This window comes from Podarcis liolepis (assembly GCF_965112155.1).
Source record: "Podarcis liolepis genome assembly, chromosome: 13".
NCBI lineage: Eukaryota > Metazoa > Chordata > Lepidosauria > Squamata > Lacertidae > Podarcis > Podarcis liolepis.
In genome coordinates, this window is record NC_139573.1 from 18,050,869 (window position 1) to 18,069,160 (window position 18,292).

The 18,292-nt window shown below is 45.6% G+C and overlaps 1 protein-coding gene across 1 annotated transcript; it reads right to left on the bottom strand.

Moving 5' to 3' along the window:
• Window positions 1-611: 611 nt before the first annotated feature.
• GDPD3 (glycerophosphodiester phosphodiesterase domain containing 3) lies at window positions 612-8,031 on the bottom strand. The gene is made up of 10 exons (XM_083469229.1): window positions 7,443-8,031; window positions 7,084-7,126; window positions 6,845-6,980; window positions 5,576-5,621; window positions 5,334-5,452; window positions 4,275-4,364; window positions 3,558-3,691; window positions 2,800-2,859; window positions 2,383-2,434; window positions 612-869 (listed from the first exon to the last, which is right to left on the bottom strand). The coding sequence occupies exons 1-10, from the start codon at window positions 7,582-7,584 to the stop codon at window positions 735-737; spliced, it is 957 nt and encodes a 318-aa protein (XP_083325355.1). The 5' UTR covers window positions 7,585-8,031; the 3' UTR covers window positions 612-734.
• Between the last annotated feature and the right edge of the window lie 10,261 nt (window positions 8,032-18,292).

Genomic DNA, 18,292 nt, shown 5'->3' on the forward strand with positions numbered 1-18,292 from the left:
TTGGTAATCCTCACAGAACTCTGGCCCAATGGTTGCCATTAATCTGATTTGAACTGATTTTAGAATGAAATGATTTTAGAATGTTGTATTACTTTACTGTTGTTAGCCGCTCTGAGCCTGGCTTCAGCTGGGGAGGGCGGGATATAAATAAAATATTATTATTATTATTATTATCGCTTTGCCTCTGTCATCATCAATGAGCTTGTCCATGCCCCGAGGGCCGAGAGGTCTGGCTGGCCTCTGCAATGACTTGGCAGGCATTGATGTTACTCACAAGCTGAGGGATCCAATGAGAAGTTTCTGTGCCTTCCTTCAGCAAGATAACAGGCATAGGCATCATCTTTGCGGCAGCCAGGTTGCTAATGGCCCCTCCCCCATTTCTTCTCACACACACACACACACACACACACACACACACACAGGCATTTCTTCTTCTTTTGGGATCTTGTTGCTATAATCAAGAAAGACTAGAAGCGCAATATACAAATAAAGGTTTTCAGGCTTCTGCAACAGGGCTGTAGCAAATAGTGTGCTTTAGCACAACTGTGGCCAGATAAAATCCTAGACACTCTGCACATACCTTGCTCATTCAATGAAAACACAACACACTACTAGTAACAGGTTTATTTGTTTCTTATTTTACCCCCACCCCCAACAAAATGTCTTTTCTTCTCTTCTGACCTCAAACACCTCTCCCCCTTTTCCAGTTGGGAGCTATTCTCCCACATTGAGGATCATTCACTGCAAAGGGGCGGGTGAGCGTCTAGATACTTCCGGAGGAGGGTGGGATAATCGGTCATGACTCCGGAGACTCCATAGCTAAAGGCTTCCTCAAAATACTTATCCTCATTCAAGACCCAAAGAAGAACCTATACGGAAACAAAGAAAAAAGAGATGACGGGTTTGAGAGTGGAGCCCTTAGTTGTTCTAGCTGATCACTTATTTATGCAGCTATTAATTCAGTCAACATTTTCCCTGCAAGCAGGATGTTGGTGGTGGAGGAAAAGCCACAATAACTGCTTTGCAGTCAGCAAGATGCTCTTTCTGGGAAGAAGAAGAAAACTTCCTGGTTAGGAAAAATCATAAGGATGACTTTACTGATTGGAAAACACAAGATGGTTGCACTAATGCCACAGGCATCTGAGAACCAATATAGAGTGGGTTGTGTGAGCTCTGAGGGAGGAAATTCCTGCTTGAGATTTTGTCTCGGTTATGAACTTGTTAAAGCGGCATTCCGTCGCATGCCATAAGCACCACTAAGCTTTCAAGTACACATGACACAAATCTGGCAACGTGTGTCTTAAATATGCTACTGTTTCTACATCTCGGCTCCCTACCTGAAATGTGGGAGTAATGAGCTACGGTACTTTCACAAGGCTGTAGTTGCAACTACAGAGGAGGAGAGCTGAATTAATCTGTTGCAGTAAAGCAAAACACACATACACACACACACACACAGAGAGAGAGAGAGAGAGAGAGAGAGTGCATATTTGCACCATGCATGCATTTAAAAGACATGACTTCCCTAAAAGAAGGAACTGTAGTTTATCCCCATAGAGCTATTAATGTCCTAACCAACTACAGTTCCCAGGATTCTTTGGGAGGGAGTAATGTGATTTAAATAGATGGCATGCAATGCAGCCAAAGTTCGGTCTTTAAGATACCATAGCTTGCTTAGGAGGAGGATATAATCCATTTAAAAAAACCTGATTTAGGCACCCCTTGCTGCCTAGGAAAGGGACACAACCATTTATAAGCACACTCTCAAATCCTAAAACAGTGAAAGCCATGATACAGTGGTACCTCGCAAGACGAATGCCTCGGAAGACGAAAAACTCGCAAGACGAAAGATTTTTTCATTTTTTGAGTCGCTTCGCAAGACGAATTTCCCTATGGGCTTGCTTCGCAAGACGAAAATGTCTTGCAAGTTTGTTTCCTTTTTCTTAAAACCGCTTGAAGAGGTGCAGTTGCGACTTGACCGTGCTTCGCAAGACGAAAAATTTGCAAGACGAAAAAACTTGCAGAACGAATTGATTTCGTCTTGCGAGGCACCACTGTACTTGCGGAGGTAGGTGAAAGTGCTGGGCACACCTCTCTCAGCTATCTACCACCCAGGGTTGTTGCACATATAAACATGAACTATGCAGCTCTTTTTCCTGAACACACAAGAATACGCTATTATTATGACTCTGTGCCTCTTGGGTGAAGTGTCAGCACTATATGTAAATATAGCTAATAGTGACATTAAGAAGTCAAATATCCCTCTTCCCCTTGCCACCTATTGCAAAATACTTAAATACCGGGCTAAAGCCTTCTAGCTCAGCCTTCAGCAGTTTCTGCTAAGGAGGGACCATAATTCCTGATTCCTCCAAGTTAATTTACCTGTATTCCTCTGTCTTCCAGATGCTTGAAAAGCTTTCCCCGCATTGTCATCCTATAAAAGAAAGAAAAATATGCTGGGGTATATCGGAGCTGTTCAAGTGGTAACATTTGGGGGAGGGAGAGAGAACAAGAGAAACTGCCCCTTTACCTTTTGTGATGGCCCCCTTAACAAAACCATGACCCACTATGACCTAAAAAAAGAAAAAGAAAAAAGAACAGCAGCTAAAAGTGGAGAGGGGGGGAAATCAGGTGGGTAGGTCATGTGGACCTCTCTATCCTGATAGTTTTGAGCATCAGTCAGTTCTCTAGATTAGAGATACAGAAGAGGGAAGCAGCAGGTGATGAAATGGCTCCGGTTTGGTGGTGAGCAGGCTTCTTAAGAACTGAGCAGGTAAAGTATTGCTTGCTTTCACTCACTTGTGGGCAAATTTAGCCAGCAGTGCTCCAAACCAGCCCTTTTTTACTGGAAAATATGTCCTGCAATTAAAGGAAAACAAAAAGGCAGCAGAGTTAACAGATCACTGAGAAGTCCTCATTTCCTGCCCTCCCCCAGCCCAAAATGCACAGGGTCGGGCTGCATGCCTCTTGCCCTCCCTCCCGAGCAAAAGCTCCACCCAGTTTCCTTCGGAGCTGATTAATAGGCGCAGCATGCTCTCCCCTATTCCCTCACGAGGAGGCGGCGCCACTTTATCTGCATATTCATGAGCTTATTTATTATTCATGAGCTTTCCCGCACCCCCCCCCATATTTTTTATAAGTCCGCGCCCCTGTCCGGCTCTGTCAAATAGTCTAAATCACACCAGTTGAGTCCTAACTGGATCAGACCGAAGGTCCCAAAATTCCTCTGAGGATCCCACAAGCAGGACATGAAGGCAACAGTGACTGGTACTCAGAGATATTCTGCCTTCCAACGGGGGCTTGCCATTTAGCCATCATTCCCTCTGTTCTTGATGTTAAGGTGTGAGTGCCGGTGCATATGCGGCCAACATAGCCACACACACACAAACGCACGGAAGTATCAATGGGCTTGTGGAGCCCTGAGATTTGCAGATGGACAAAAAGTCTTGGGAAAAGACTTCCAGTTGCTGATCCTTACACCAGGAAAACTGTCCCTCTGAACCTTTACAATTCTTTTCACACAGACACACACATACACCTCCCCCAGCTTCTGTCACCTGTTCATAATGGAGGGCAATGGAAACTCAAGGAAGGTTTCTTTCAGCGGCACAAACGGCAGGATCCCTATGTAGTACAGGAGAAGGATCGTGATGCCACGTTTCATGGAGAAGATGTAGGGCATCTCTGTGTTCTGGGGGATGGGTAAAGAGGAGAAAATGAGGTGAGGGTTTTGTGGTTTCTAGGCTTGATAGCCAGGAAGAAATACGGAACATGTTGTCATCACCCCCACTGATTCCTTCAGCTCATCTGGGACATATCTGTGGGTATCATACATCTGCACTGCACACTTGAACTGGTTTGGACATTTATCTTCCCCCAAGCAAGCCTATGAGTTGCAGGGATGTCAGAATTCCCTGTGGGAGCTCCTGATATCTTGCACAGATGTACATCCCCCAAGGTCACTGACAGAGGAACCTGGCAGCTTAACAAGTTGGACCAGTGTAGGCAAAGAAGCAAACAGAGAAAGCAGGAAGCTGTCTCCTAGCCATGCCCTGATTGATTTATTATGGCATGTACTTTTGACCCATGCCTCATTTTTATTTTTATTTTTTTTGCTATATGAGAGAGTCTTGTATAGTCTGAAAACCTGCATTCTGTTCTACAGTCAGAAACCTGGACCAATCAAAGGCATTGCCTCATTTAACGGTGCCAGCATATCAGTTACTGAGAGCCCAATAGCTGTGAAGGTGGATGAAAAACTGTCAATAACATACAGCTGCGCAGCATTTCTTCAGTACTTTCCCGTCAAAGGCGGCCCAGATGGTGATGTGGGAGCGATTGTATTCTCGGACAAGATCTGCTACCTGTGCACAAGAGGAAGAAGGCAGAGCAACATGGATTCAGTTAACAGGTTTTTCTCAAAAGCACAGACTTTCTGTAGTTGTCTAAGTCCTGGAAACTGAATGGAAGATCGTTGTGGGAAGGCACAGATGGTCTCTCTAGTTACCAGTCATTGGTGTGAGCTAAGTGTCTGGACCAGGGCAGTCTGTTCCACACAGTCCAGCCCTTCAGAGGTTTGAATTAATTTCAACTTGGTAGTTGACTACAAAGATCAGCTTCCTTACAAATGTGGTTGAGTTATATGAATGGGAGGGAAATCCCAGGGAGGGTAGTATCCATGTTAGAGCAAAAACAAAAAATGAGCCTTGCGTAGCACCTTAATTGCTAGCAATTTATTGTAGTGTGAGTTTTTGTGGACTAGAGCCCACTTAATCCAAGGATGCGTCTGATGAAGCGGAGTGCCTAGTCCCCAGAGGTTTGTGCTACAATAAATTTATATTTGTCCTTAAGGTGCATGAGACTCCTTTTTATGAGTGGGAGAGTGAAAATGTGGAGATAGGAGAGCAGCACTGATGTTGCCTAGGTTAGCATAACCTACTACAGTGGTACCTCGGGTTACATATGCTTCAGGTTACATACGCTTCAGGTTACAGAATCTGCTAACCCAGAAATAGTGCTTCAGGTTAAGAACTTTGCTTCAGGATGAGAACAGAAAGCGTGCTCCGGCGGCGCAGCAGCAGCAGGAGACCCCATTAGCTAAAGTGGTGCTTCAGGTTAAGAACAGTTTCAGGCAGGTTAAGTACGGACCTCCGGAACGAATTAAGTACTTAACCCGAGGTACCACTGTATAAGGTGTGATGAGCTGTGTGTCCCTGATTAGGAGTAGGGTGAGGTCTGAATATTGAAAGGGGAGATTAGCAAAAATCTGGATCGTGACCTAGAATGAAGATGTTGGAAAGAAAAGAAGCGCGAGTAGCTTGTTGCCCCCATACCTTTCGTATGAGTTCGTCGCTATCCTCTTTGATTTCTAGATTGACCGGTACTCCAGGGAATTTCTGGAAAACCTCCTCCAAGCGTGGAATCCGGTGGTCTTTGCCATGGGAGTAGCGTCCTGTTGGAAAGGGTGGCTTATGCAGCAGGTGAAGCATACTTTGCTGGTGCAGAACCCCACCCCACGTGAGCACCCCAAACACAGCACCCCTCAAACCAAAGCAGCTCTGCTCCTCCTACTCACCTGGGGAAAAGTTCACCTCCAGAGAATCCTTATAGGGTGGCAGATCCTATGGGACACAATTAGGGTAAGGACTAAGGAGCCAGGAGGACACCCGGGTTTTCTTGGGGAGATGTGGGATTGGGGGGCTTAGAACATAGCTTGGGGCAAGGACCCCTGGGTTCTTTGGGATGGGGGCAGGTCCTGGGTTTAGAGCCATTGTCCTCCAGCAAATGGCCTCTAGGAACACGATTCAGTCACCTGCAGGGGACTTGTAAAAGGGTAAAAGAGTATTGGGAAATGACCCATAATGAATTGGGGGAAAAATGTTTAAAAGTATTTCCCCCCCAAAAAACCAGTCTTTTCTGTTGAGGGTAATTCAGACTGAAATTCCCAGGTGTCAGAAAATGTTATTTATGTGCGCCACTACTGCAGCCTGTGATTTGTTAGCCAAAAAAAGGGAAAACGAGTGAGGTCCCAACCAAAGAAGAATGACAACTTAAGTTGACAGAATATGCTCAGCTTGCAGACTTAACTTATAGAGTAAGAGAACAAGAAGAACATACGTTTAGAGAAGATTGGAAAACATTTATTGAATATATGGGAAATAACTGTGTACAGCTGAAAGCGCTGGCAGCATTAAGATAACTTCAATAAGTTTTGATGGATGTAATAATGAAATACTGAATGGTTTAGTTTTTGTAAAATATGGTTGATGATATGTAAAATGAACCATGGAAAGAGAAGAAGGGAAGTTACTGATATCTTAAGGATGTATGAAGGAAGACTTTAAATTTACAGAAAATTTAATAAAAAAATTATATTATTCAGTCACCTTGCCAGAGGGTCTGGTCAGTGGCTGGAGGGGAGACCACCTGGGAACTCCACATTCACTACCTCATCGTCCTTCCTTCCTTCGTTTAGAATTATGTACAAACTGCTTAATCAAAGAGCTCTCTGTGGGGCACATAATAAAATTGTAGATAAACCATAGCTAAAATCCACGATATTAATAAGCAAATACGCATAAAATAATTATAAAAACACAGATACGATCAGATTTTTTAAAAAAATGAACATGGGTCAGGTGAAGTTCTCTGGATGGATAGGCTTGATGAAATAAAGTTTTTGGTGGGCATCCAAAACAATATAGTATGGGCCCCTTCTAGTTCTCAAGAGGCAGGGAGTTCCAAAGACAGGTGCTACCTTGTGTTCGACCGCAGACAGAAAGAGGGACGCAACTCTAATAAATATCACAAATAGTAATGAATAGGGGCAGGGTACGTCGCAAACCTTATAGTCTGTCTCGCTGATCTTGATGTTATGCCCTGTTTGGCGTTCCAGGTTGTCATCATGGGACACAACCACAACCCCATCTCTTGTCATGTGGCAGTCAAGCTCCAAGAGGTTTGTCCTCTGGGTCAGTGCGCTGGAAGGGCGGAGAGAAAGATCAGCATGGGAGGCTGGATGGCTGTAGCAGCAACATCAGTGCAAGGCAGGATGGGGTGTAAGGAAGGGGGGGCAACACTCACTGGCTAAAGGCTCCTAAAGTGTTCTCAATCTCTTCTCCAGCACCTGGGAAGAAAACGGAGATGTTGACAGAAGGCAGGCACTCGGCTTCCTAAGGGCTGGCATGGCATTACCCCAGTCCCCTTCCAGGGACACCAAGGGCCTGTTCTTTTTGTGATCTAGGAATGCGGCATTGCAGGTCTAGAGAACTGGAGCAGAAACAAAGACATCTGCACCTGTCAGAACGGGGAGAGTGGGAGGGCTAGCTGCTAGGAATTACGGCTTCTCTCTCTCAGCCCTGGCTTGCTGCAGCACGCCACCCCTCCCCTCCCAGACCTCTGTCAATGCCTCCCCCCCAAGCAAACATCCTTGCAGAACTCACCGCCCCGGTGGGAGACGTGCCGGCATCGAATAGGAAACCTGTGTGGCTTGTGGAGCAGATGCGGCTTCTTTCTCAGGCAGTGGGATATCAGGGCATAGATCCCAAGGGCAGGCAGCCCAAAGAGGAGTAGCTGGAATCCCATGGCAGTGGTGGAAAGAGGCTAAAAGTCCTTGGCTTGGTGGGTGAAGGCAGGAGAGAGACGTCAGGCTCAGCCGGGGCCCGCTGAAGTCTCTGGAAAGGGAATGATGCTCATGGATTAGGAGCAGAGCGGAGGGAGCCCTTCAGGTCCTCTGGAAATGGAGTGAAATCAGGTGGGTTGGGATCCCTGAACTCAAGAAGATCCCAGATCAAATGCAATGTGTGATAAGTGTTGAGAGCAGGACTATCCTGGCCGGGAGTGGCTGGATAAGCAGGTTGATGTGATTTTTTGAGGCACTGGAGGAGGAAGAAAAAAAATGAGGTGTGGAGAAGACAGAAACTTACTCCTCCTCTCTGCCTGTCAGGACCTCTCTAATCTTGCACCTGTTCACCCGCTTGAATGACTGTACATGTGCATATATAGAGGCACGCACACACGCACACACACATCATGCTCCTGTCCCCTCCCCTCCTAATGCCAACCTGCACATTTTAAAGACTGCCACTCCCTTGGGGCAAAGAGCAATTTTCTTGGCAGCCGAAAGTCAGGAAAGTGCTCTGGTCCTTCCTGCTTTGAGCCACTTGACCTCATTCCTTTCTCCTTTACTTCAAGAAGAGATTGCTAGAGCCCTTCCCTCCCACCATGGCAGCAGATCTCATTCCTAAAATTAAATAAATAAGGGCCTTTCTTAGATGTGGAATGAAATGCTTTTTTTTTTTTTTTTACAGGTTGGCAGTCAGTTAGGAATTCCTCTCAGTGCAAAAACTAACTCCCAAAAGGGGATTTCCCTCAGGATAGCAGCAAAGAGGATTAAGGGGTTAATTTCCTCCTTCACGTCCACACTGATCTATCAGCGCTCTCCCTCTCTCCTTCCCCCAATGCAACTTACATTTAAAAAACAACCCTGCCCTTTAAATGCAAAGACACAGGCAACATTTTATATCGGCTGCAGTTTTTGGAAAGAGACGGATCTCCCTTCCGGTCTGTATCTTGTGCCACCTTTCTGGCAGGAGAAGCCTAATAAATATTTAACTATGGTTGACATAAGATGAATTTCGCTGCCAGCTTATCTCATGGGGAAAAGGGAGAGTGTTCAAGTTGTGAGAGAACTGATGGGCCAGGCTTTCTGGGGGGCTCAGGAAGAAATTACATTTCCTTGTCCCTTTTCACTGCCCCCCCTTTCAGGGTTTCTACTTTCAAGTCGTTGAACTAGTTATATTGGGATGAAGGGTTCAGACCTTTCCACTTAAGGTTATGTCACCTCAGGCTGCTTGAAATTAATTTCATCTTCCTCCTCTAAACAGCAGCTCAGTGTCATTCTTGGGGAAAACATTTATTTCACTCTGTTGTTGTCACTGACAGTTTGCTTTATCATCGTGTAGAATAAGAAACCAGCCTGGAAGGGGCCACATTGACTGTAAAGTCCTGCAGTGAGGAATCCCTTGACCTCTTGCTACTGGTTGCATTTCAGTTAACTTCACCTGAGGATGCCGTTAAAACTCTTGGTGAAGTCCGCCCCAAAATGTTCTCACTTGACTCTTCCTGACCCGGAACAGGTCGCCTAGGAGGACTGTCTGGTTTGGTCAGTCCAGTGACTGATGCATCACTGCCAGGGGAACATGTTCCTACTTCCTTAAAGGAACTGGTGTTTTGACACCTCTTAAATAAATCACCATTACAACTTTCCTGCCTATATAGGCTGGTCTCTAATTTAGAATTGGGCCAGTTTGGGGTATGTGTGTGTGAGGAAGATGCTTGAAGGGCTAGCAGCAGCAGGACAAGTCTTGGGGTGAAACTAATTACGGTGGTACCTCTGGTTACAGACGCTTCAGGTTACAGACTCTGCTAACCCAGAAATAGTACCTCGGGTTAATAACTTTACCTCAGGATGAGAACAGAAATTGTGCAGCGGTGGCTGGGCAGCGGCAGCAGGAGGCCCTATTAGCTAAAGTGGTACCTCAGGTAGAAGTCAGGGGACCAGAAGGCTGGGGCAATGCCTGTTTTCAGATGGGATTGCACGGTCCCTGAAGGAGCAGGTCTGCGGTCAGGAGGTACTCTCAGACACACAGCTTTGCTTCTGGAATCCCAAAGGTTCTAGAATGCCTTTTTAAAATCCTCATCTGATTATCCAGCTGTGCCCACTACTGAAATACAGACATTTATGCTGGGTATACACAGTGCCTTTAAAGCACACACACTGCCCCAAGGAATCCTGGGAACTGTAGTTTACACCCTTACAGAGCTACCATTCTCAGCAGCCTTAACAAACTACAGTTCCCAGGATCCTTTGGGAGTGTGCTTCAAAGGTATGGCTTGTATGCAGTCTTAGCTTAGTTCGTCTTAGTTACTTCCAGGTTAGACTGTTACAATGTGCTCGGTGTTGAGCTACCCGTTGAGACTGCTTAGCACAACAAAGTTGCTTAGGATCTTTTGTGAATGAAAGGTTAGCACCCACAAGAAGCTGGACCTTGTCAAGTTTCTGCCCCTATCCTCCTCCAAGATGTCTGTTTCTGCCACAAACGCTTGCTTCTTTTCAGAGATATGTAAAAATATATTTTGTTCTATTGAAGCTTTGAAAATGCGTCTCCCTCTTGAGGGGTAAGGGACGCAGGTGGCGCTGTGGGTTAAACCACAGAGCCTAGGACTTGCCAATCAGAAGGTTGGCGGTTCAAATCCCCGTGACGGGGTGAGCTCTTGTTGCTCGCTCCCTGCTCCTGCCAACCTAGCAGTTTGAAAGCATATCAAAGTGCAAGTAGATAAATAGGTACCGCTCCGGCGGGATGGTAAACGGCGTTTCCGTGTGCTGCTCTGGTTTGCCAGAAGCAGCTTAGTCATGCTGGCCACATGACCCGGAAGCTGTATGCCAGCTCCCTCGGCCAATAAAGCGAGATGAGCGCCACAACCCCAGAGTCGGCCACGGCTGGACCTAATAGTCAGGGGTCCCTTTACATTTACCTTGAGGGGTAGGCATCACTCTGTTGGTTAGTGAATTGCTTTAGGTTTCATTGCTTATAACAAATGGTACTTCGTTTTTAATGTCTACTTTGTAAAGTAGATAACTGAAACATAGGAAGGAAAGAAACTCTTCCTCAAACTCATATTCCAGGCTGTGCCCAGCTAAGTGGTACCCCTTGTAATGAAAATCTCAGCTCTGCCTCCATGTGCAGATTTTTTTGCTACCTCCTGATCTCCTTTGTACCTTCCCCCAAACATGTTCAACCTTTGCACCTGCATCACTATCTCTCATGCGGCTTCTTCCCAGCCTGACTGGCTGAATGAGCAAGCCTATGGGGGATGACGGCAAAGGCTTTGGTTGCCAGGGGAACCCAGCAGATGCAGTCCCCAATTGCAGTTGCCTAGCAACTGCGGGGCACCCTGTCCTCATCTCCCCAACCTGACAGAATAGCTGGCTGGGCCCAGAGTGCCAGCGGTGTTTGGTGCTGTTGGGGAAGACGTCAGCGACAGAGGCACTGAGAACAAATTGCCCACATGCCCAATAAGACAGTCTAACATGTGTTTGTGTTAGAGAGAGAGAGAGAGGTGCTGCTTCTTTGTCGCTTGTTTTGTCAAGCAACCTATAAGAGACTGAATAAATGAACTGTGAAGGTGAAGAGTCGCTGGATACCTTGTTGCTGTGATTTTCCCATGTGTTACTTGGCTACAGTCTTAAGAGAGGTTCTTGTCTCAGTTCTTGTCTTAAGAGAGAGCTTTTGTAACCTTGAAGTGTCAGTGTGGTTTCGTGTGTTTGATTCCGAAGACCCGTTTCAGATTCGTGAGATCGGAAAATAATATTTTGGAACTCATGAGCATTGCTTTGATCACACCAAAGGCCCTTTAAGCCCAGCGCCCTTGTTTCCCAACAGCCAGATGGCCCTGGGAAACTCCTTGCCACACCTCTGTTGTTTTGTTCTAGCCTCTAGTAATCGATGGTAGACTGCCTTTGAACGTGGATGCTACATTCTTACCTGGTGAAACAAGTTACCATCACTAATAAGACTCCCTGTTCCTCTGTTAGTGGTGATCATCGCATCTTGTGATCACAACCACAAAATAATATTTTGAATATTTTGAAACTCAACCTCCAAAGTGCTTTATATGCATTATGTTGTTGTAATTCTCACAAACAAGCTGTAAAGCAGATCAATTTTTTATCATCCCCATAATGTAGATGACTAGACTAGGCTGAGTAGGACTGAGAGAATATAACACCTTCTTGACTGTGCTGAGGCAAAGAGAAGATTTTGAGCTAAGAACTGCATGACTCACAAGTCAGTCTCTAAGACACTAACGCCAAATTTCCAGTGCAGCAATTAAGTTCCACAGGGAAGAGAGATGTAGGGACACAGTACCCCACACTTCTGTTTGTCCACATGTCTATAAAATTTTCTGTTTGCCCCATGCTTCCTAGGCATGGGTCCAAGTGGTTTTTCATTTGCCCCACTGCTTTCCCTGGGAAAACCCACTCTTTACCTATGAATTGGAGCAAACACCAGTGTGTGGAAAACCTGACTGAAGCTTACTCCAATTCATCAGTAAAAATTGAGTTTTCCCATGGGAAAACAGCAGGACAGGCAGAAGTCTGGATGAGCCCTGAGTTGCGGTTGTCTGGTAGCATTGGTCAGATTTTGCACTTAAAATTAATTTCAACTCACAGCTGCCAATCAAACAACTACCCCCATTTTGCACCAATGGTATGTCTAGCTGACCACATCTAGCTGGGCTCGATGTAGCTTTGGTCTGACCCTGTTTATATTATTGGATATGGACACTTAAGAGACTTCCTCGTTCCATGTTGTTGTGTTTTCGAAAGGTATTCAAGATAACTCGCCCCAAAATAGTTACCCCCTGCTATACTTCCAGGGCGGCAAAATGGTGGTTTATCTCTCCTCCCCCTCCTTTAATGCACTTCTGCAGATGCTGATTATATTATGGGCTTTGCTTATTGAGCTGGAGCATAGAAGTGGCGTCTCTTGCCTGTTCATCCTGTACACAGAGCATGGAGGCGGAGAGAGGCATTATTGGTGGGGAACCCATAGGCCTCCATCTGGCAGCTGCTCCAGCCAGCACAGCTGGCAATCAGGGATGATGGGTGTCCATCAATAAATGGAAGGGACACAGCTTCCCCACTCCTTCTGGTCTAGAGGCACATAACTTGCCAAATCTCCAAGCCCATGTGGGTCTCGCTAGTGCCTGGAATAGGAGACCCACTGGGAAGCCCTCTCTGTTCAATCCTTGTGAAGAGAGCAGGATATAAATATTGGTATATAACTCTTTAGAGCACCCCATACATATTGAGAACGAAGAATATTTTCCGGAAGGGCCAGAAGACACTTCAGGAAAGGTCCTTGCAGGTTCAGGCATCTCCAACTAGCCTGCCCCTCCATGGATTTGCCCAAGTCTGCCTGCCCTGGGCTGCCGCTCAGAAGAGACATTCCTGGATAAGAGGCTTTCAAAAACAGATCTATAAATGTAAACAATCAGTCAGAGGTGAAATAATTTAAATGGGGGGGGGGGGAGTTTCCTTTCTCAAAAAGTGTGGGTTTTGCTTTCAATAAAATAAAATAAAATAAACACGCAGTGTGGGAGGTTTTTCCCCAAATTGCTTTTCCCTGCATCAATTTCAGCCTGCTTTGACAGACATTGTTGCCTAACCAAGACCTTTGCATGAGTCTAGATTAAAATCTCCAAACATAAAACATTTTATTGATGTGCATCCAGCTGCTTGTTAACTTTTTTAAAAAACAACAACAACATACTTCCTCTCCACTCTCCTGCTTTCATGTGAGTCAGTCCCTGCTCACTTTTCCTTATTCACTGGTGACTTTTAGATATTTTGGATAATGTCAGCTGTATACATGCTAGAGGAAGACATCTGACGCACCCCATTCCCATTTCCTCTGAGGGAGATGCAAATCTCTAAGCATGCTTTAGAATTGTCCTTAATTTGGTTATCATCACCTTGTTCACTGCTGCCGGAACAGTGTGCTTTAGGAGTGTTCAGAGCACTTTACATACCGTACATACATACATACATACCGTACATACATACATACATACAAACAATTATCGATGCCACAATCCTGTAAGGTTGGTCATAGGAAAGCACCTTATTGGACCATTGGCTCATCTCAGTCAGGAGTGAGGGACCTTTGATATTCCAGATGTTCCTGAACTACAACTCCCAGCATCCATGGCCATTGACCATGTTTGCTGGGGCTCATGAGAGTTGTAGTTCGGCAACACTTTCAAGAGGCTTGTCTTACAAAGTACCTTAAAGATTATGAGATTCCTTATGCTCTGCCTTGATTACTGAGATTCTCAGGGGGCACTTCTGGTGCTTTTCCCCAAACCCCTGAGGTTCAGGTGGCCTTTGCTTGGGTCTGAGGCTTTCGTATGACAGGCCTTGCCCTGTGGAACTCCTTGCCAGTAGGGGTTTGGGAGGAACCACCCTTCTTTCAGACATCTCCTAGAAATGTTTAGGCATGCCTTTGCAAGATGCATTCCCTCTTTTTTAATCAATCAGTATTTATTTATTTTTAATGGATACTGTTATGGGAAAATTTAGGTGCGAGGCTGCTCAGTCACCCAGCTCATTGGGCAGAGCCTGCGGGTCCCTGCAAAGGAAAAAAGGAGTCCAGCCACCAACCGGAGCAAATAGCTGTAGACCAAAGTTTATTGCGCAACAGGTTCTAAGAGGAATTTTGAACCGCGAGGATGGGGTGACAAGGACTTTTTAAAGTTTCTATCTTATCCCAGCATACAGTTCATTAAGCATCATCACTACATCATTGCTACATCCGAAAAGGGGAGGGTTATACATGATAAACATAGGAGGAATGTGTTGGGGCAACAGGCAGATACAGGATATGTATTGGGAAGTACATTCTAGGCACCTACTACAAAGGGACGATAAAACTTTGATTTGCATCATCTGCCACCTGGGCAAGTCCAGAGGAGTACCTTTGCCCAGCGATTGACACCTATGAGTACCTTCCTGTGAGAATGTGACCTCCCACTTGAGGGATTATGGCAGGGACCAAGTGGTTTCCAAGTCCTTGGCCAATGAAGCAAATTGGCAGTGGAATGAAGGAAACTGGCAAAGGAGTCAATTTTATATGATTTTTAAAGCTAGGTAGCTTCCCTGAGCTGTCAAGTCGAAAGGATACATTTATGCATAATATTTGTAACATTTAACAACTTTAAAGATGTGCCCCCCCTGTAATTTCTGTAACAGATAGCTTTTGCTGATATTTATTATTATAATTGTATACTGCCTTGATACATTTTTTATGAAACTGCAGGTTATAAATGCTTAAATGCCTGGAGGGTCAAAGGTTCCCCAATCCTGAGCTCAGCATTGACTACTCTTCCCTGGCACCTGCTCTTTAGGTAAAGGTAAAGGGGCCCCTGACCATTAGGTCCAGTCGTGGCTGACTCTGGGGTTGGCGCTCATCTCGCTTTATTGGCCGAGGGAGCAGGCGTACAGCTTCCGGGTCATGTGGCCAGCATGACTAAGCTGCTTCTGGCGAACCGGAGCAGCGCACGGGAACGCCGTTTACCTTCCCGCCGGAGCGGTACCTATTTATCTACGTGCACTTTGACATGCTTTCGAACTGCTAGGTTGGCAGGAGCAGGGACCGAGCAACGGGAGCTCACCCTGTTGCAGGGATTCGAACCGCCGACCTTCTGATTGGCAAGTCCTAGGCTCTGTGGTTTAACCTACAGCACCACCTGTGTCTTTTTTTAGGAGGGGGTTTCAGAACTGGGCTTTGCCTAGCCCTGCCGGGAGCCACGAGAGCTCCTTTTGCATTCGAAATATCTGCTCTTCCACTGAGCTCTTCCAGCCCTTCTCCAGAGTTACCACCCTCATACTGGAACTGCAGGGGCTGAGAGAAGAGCGAGTCACTTGCCTAAGGCTACCGCACTGGTTCATAGCTGTGGGGTTTCTTGAAGCAGTTACATCCCAGCATTCGCTATGCAGCACCCTCTACCAAACCTCAGCTTTTCTTAAGCAACAGAAAGCGGCAGCTCCCTAAATATTTCTCAAAAACCAAGAAAGCAGAGAGACCCTTGAGTAGGCTTGCTTCTAGCTGGAAGCCGCAAGAGGCACAATCACTCCTGCTGCCAAGCATGTGCAATATACAAACCTATACTGGTGAACGTGTGCAGAGACACAGGCACAGCCTTTTTCTTTTATTTCCTCCCCCCCCCCTTCCTAAAGTGAGTCATGCAACTTCAAGCTGCCATTTCAGATGCCTTACAAAAAACTTCTGTCTTGATTTCCTCTGATTGTAATGCTTTCTTGCCATAATGGACCATGTGCATAATAGGATGCCTATTTATATTTCTAGCCCGCCCCCCCCCCATCTTGAAGACTTGAGGCAAGTGCCAATAAAATATTTGTGCACATAAAACAAGCAATTAAAAATTAATAGTGGTAGGTGGGGGATTTTAACCTCAGTTGCTGAAAGCCAGGCCCAAATGGAAAGCTTCCCTAAGAGGCTCAGGCTTCGGTGAAGTTATGGAAGAAGGCCTGTCTCTATAACCACAGAAGTTGTCTTTTGGCCTGCTCTTCTAAATAATTTTATTCTAGTCACCAGACTCCCCAACCAAGACTTAGAAGTGCTCTTGAACTGAACACAGAGGACTGCTCTCAATACACAGCTGAATGAAGCATAAGAGGTGATAGAATATGCTACATTACTCCAGACTGCTGGTGGGGTAATGCCAAGTTCAGGTTTAGTGAACCTTTGGCCCTCCAGATGTTTGCTTATGTATTTATAACCTGCAGTTTCATAAAACACCCCCTGTCTGTAAAAACACCTTCCTGCAAGTAGAAAACAAGCTGATCAGGCTAAGCTACAACCTCTCTCCCCAATATGCTAGCTTTTTACTTGCAGTGACTCCTTTCTAAATAACAAGCAGATTTAAAATATGGTAACCCCTACCACTACCAGTCTAAATTGAACTATTTTGTTCTCCTACATGTGTACACAAAAGCCTCAGGGAAAAAACCCACCTCGCCTAGCAATAAGGAATTTGAATATATTTCAGTTACGTGCCACTTCCTGGTTCAAACTTTCAAACACTTGCTGTCAGCTTCAGTCACCAATTGCCCAATGCAGTCTCTTTTGCCTACCCCAGGAGAACACCCCCCCCCCCACAGAGACCTCTGTGGTACAGTCACACTGAGAGAGGAGGTTTGTCAGCTCAGCTGGAAGCCCATGTCCCAATGGTTAGTTTTCCTGGTGTCAACACACTGGGTTAAGTATGAAACAGGTGGAGAAATTTCTATTTTGGTTATGCAAGGACAAACTCCTGGAGTTTGGCAATGAATATGAGATAGGTATGACAGTGAGAGGTGGGTGGGAGAAAGAGTATGACTCAAATGCAGACGCCTGTATCGCTGATTAACTAACACCCCCCACGGCTGAAGGGATTGATGGTGTATTTATATTACCCATTTTGTGATATACGTACTGGATACCTCTTGGAGGGTAATTGCACAATAGCAGGCAGACAGGTCAAGAGTGTTTCAGAAGGCATCTGAGGTGCGCTAATGATTAAATTGCAGGCAAAGCCCTGCAAAGGGATCACCACAAAACATTTCCTGCATTCGCAATCTGGTAAACAATCTTCCATAATCAAAATATCTTCCTTCGTGGGTGCTTTAGTGGCAGTGGAAGAACTCTGCCAAGTGCCAAGATGATGTGGTGTAAGCCTCTGCTTTTTCCAGCTCAAGCCTGTCATGCAGATTGCAAGGGAATGTATTTCCCCCACCAACTCACAGACAAAAAACTTTGCTTGGTTTTGGGGCCACTGGCATCTTGGTTGTTGCAGCATGGGAGACCCAGCCTTGCAAGGTTCAGTCGTGTATCAACAAGCGCACACGTTACAGATCTCACAAGGAGGCGGCCTCTTGTGTAGGACACCAACTCTCAGTCAACCCTCAGATGGAACAGGGCCTTCTGTCATGGCACCCACACTATGGAACATCTTGCCTCAATAAATTTGGGTAGCCCATCATCTGCTTTTGGAAACCCATTCAAAACTTTGTTCAGGCCATAGCTTAGTAATGCTTTGCACTCAAGAGGGTCCCAGTTCAGACCCTGAAATTTCCAGGTGGGGTCTGAAACCCTATCAAATCACTTCCTATGCTCCACGAATGTGTGTTCCATTGGCCATGATAACCCCCTGCTGCTTTTAATATTGTTACTGGGGTGACTTATTGCCACTATGCTTTAAAATGTGTATTTATTTGTTAGTTAGTCTCCACCGAAGGGCCAACAAGGCAAGCTCTCTCGCCTCCCCCCCAAGCCCTGAGAATAGTACTTCAGCTGTGTTTGAATAGCTTATTGCAAGGGCCTTGTACACATTAATATTTTATTCCATGGAAGAGGCCATGTGCTCAGTTTAACATTTTCTTCTCAAGTTTTTAAATGATCCTATTTTTTAAAATACCTTAATGGAGGCTGCTACTATTCAACAATTATGAGGGACAGGAAATAAAATTTAGATTGAAAGAGCTGGCTCTCAAAAATGTAAATTTTGGCAATATTCAATAATTTCTGAATGGGACAGGGATCGTCTCATTCCTGAACTCCCCCCCATCTGCCACAAGCCTGCTGTCCATTACACCTCAGCTGACAGCAACTCTGGGGCAGACAAGATGGTGCCACTTGCCAACTCCAATATGTGCAAGCTTGATGTG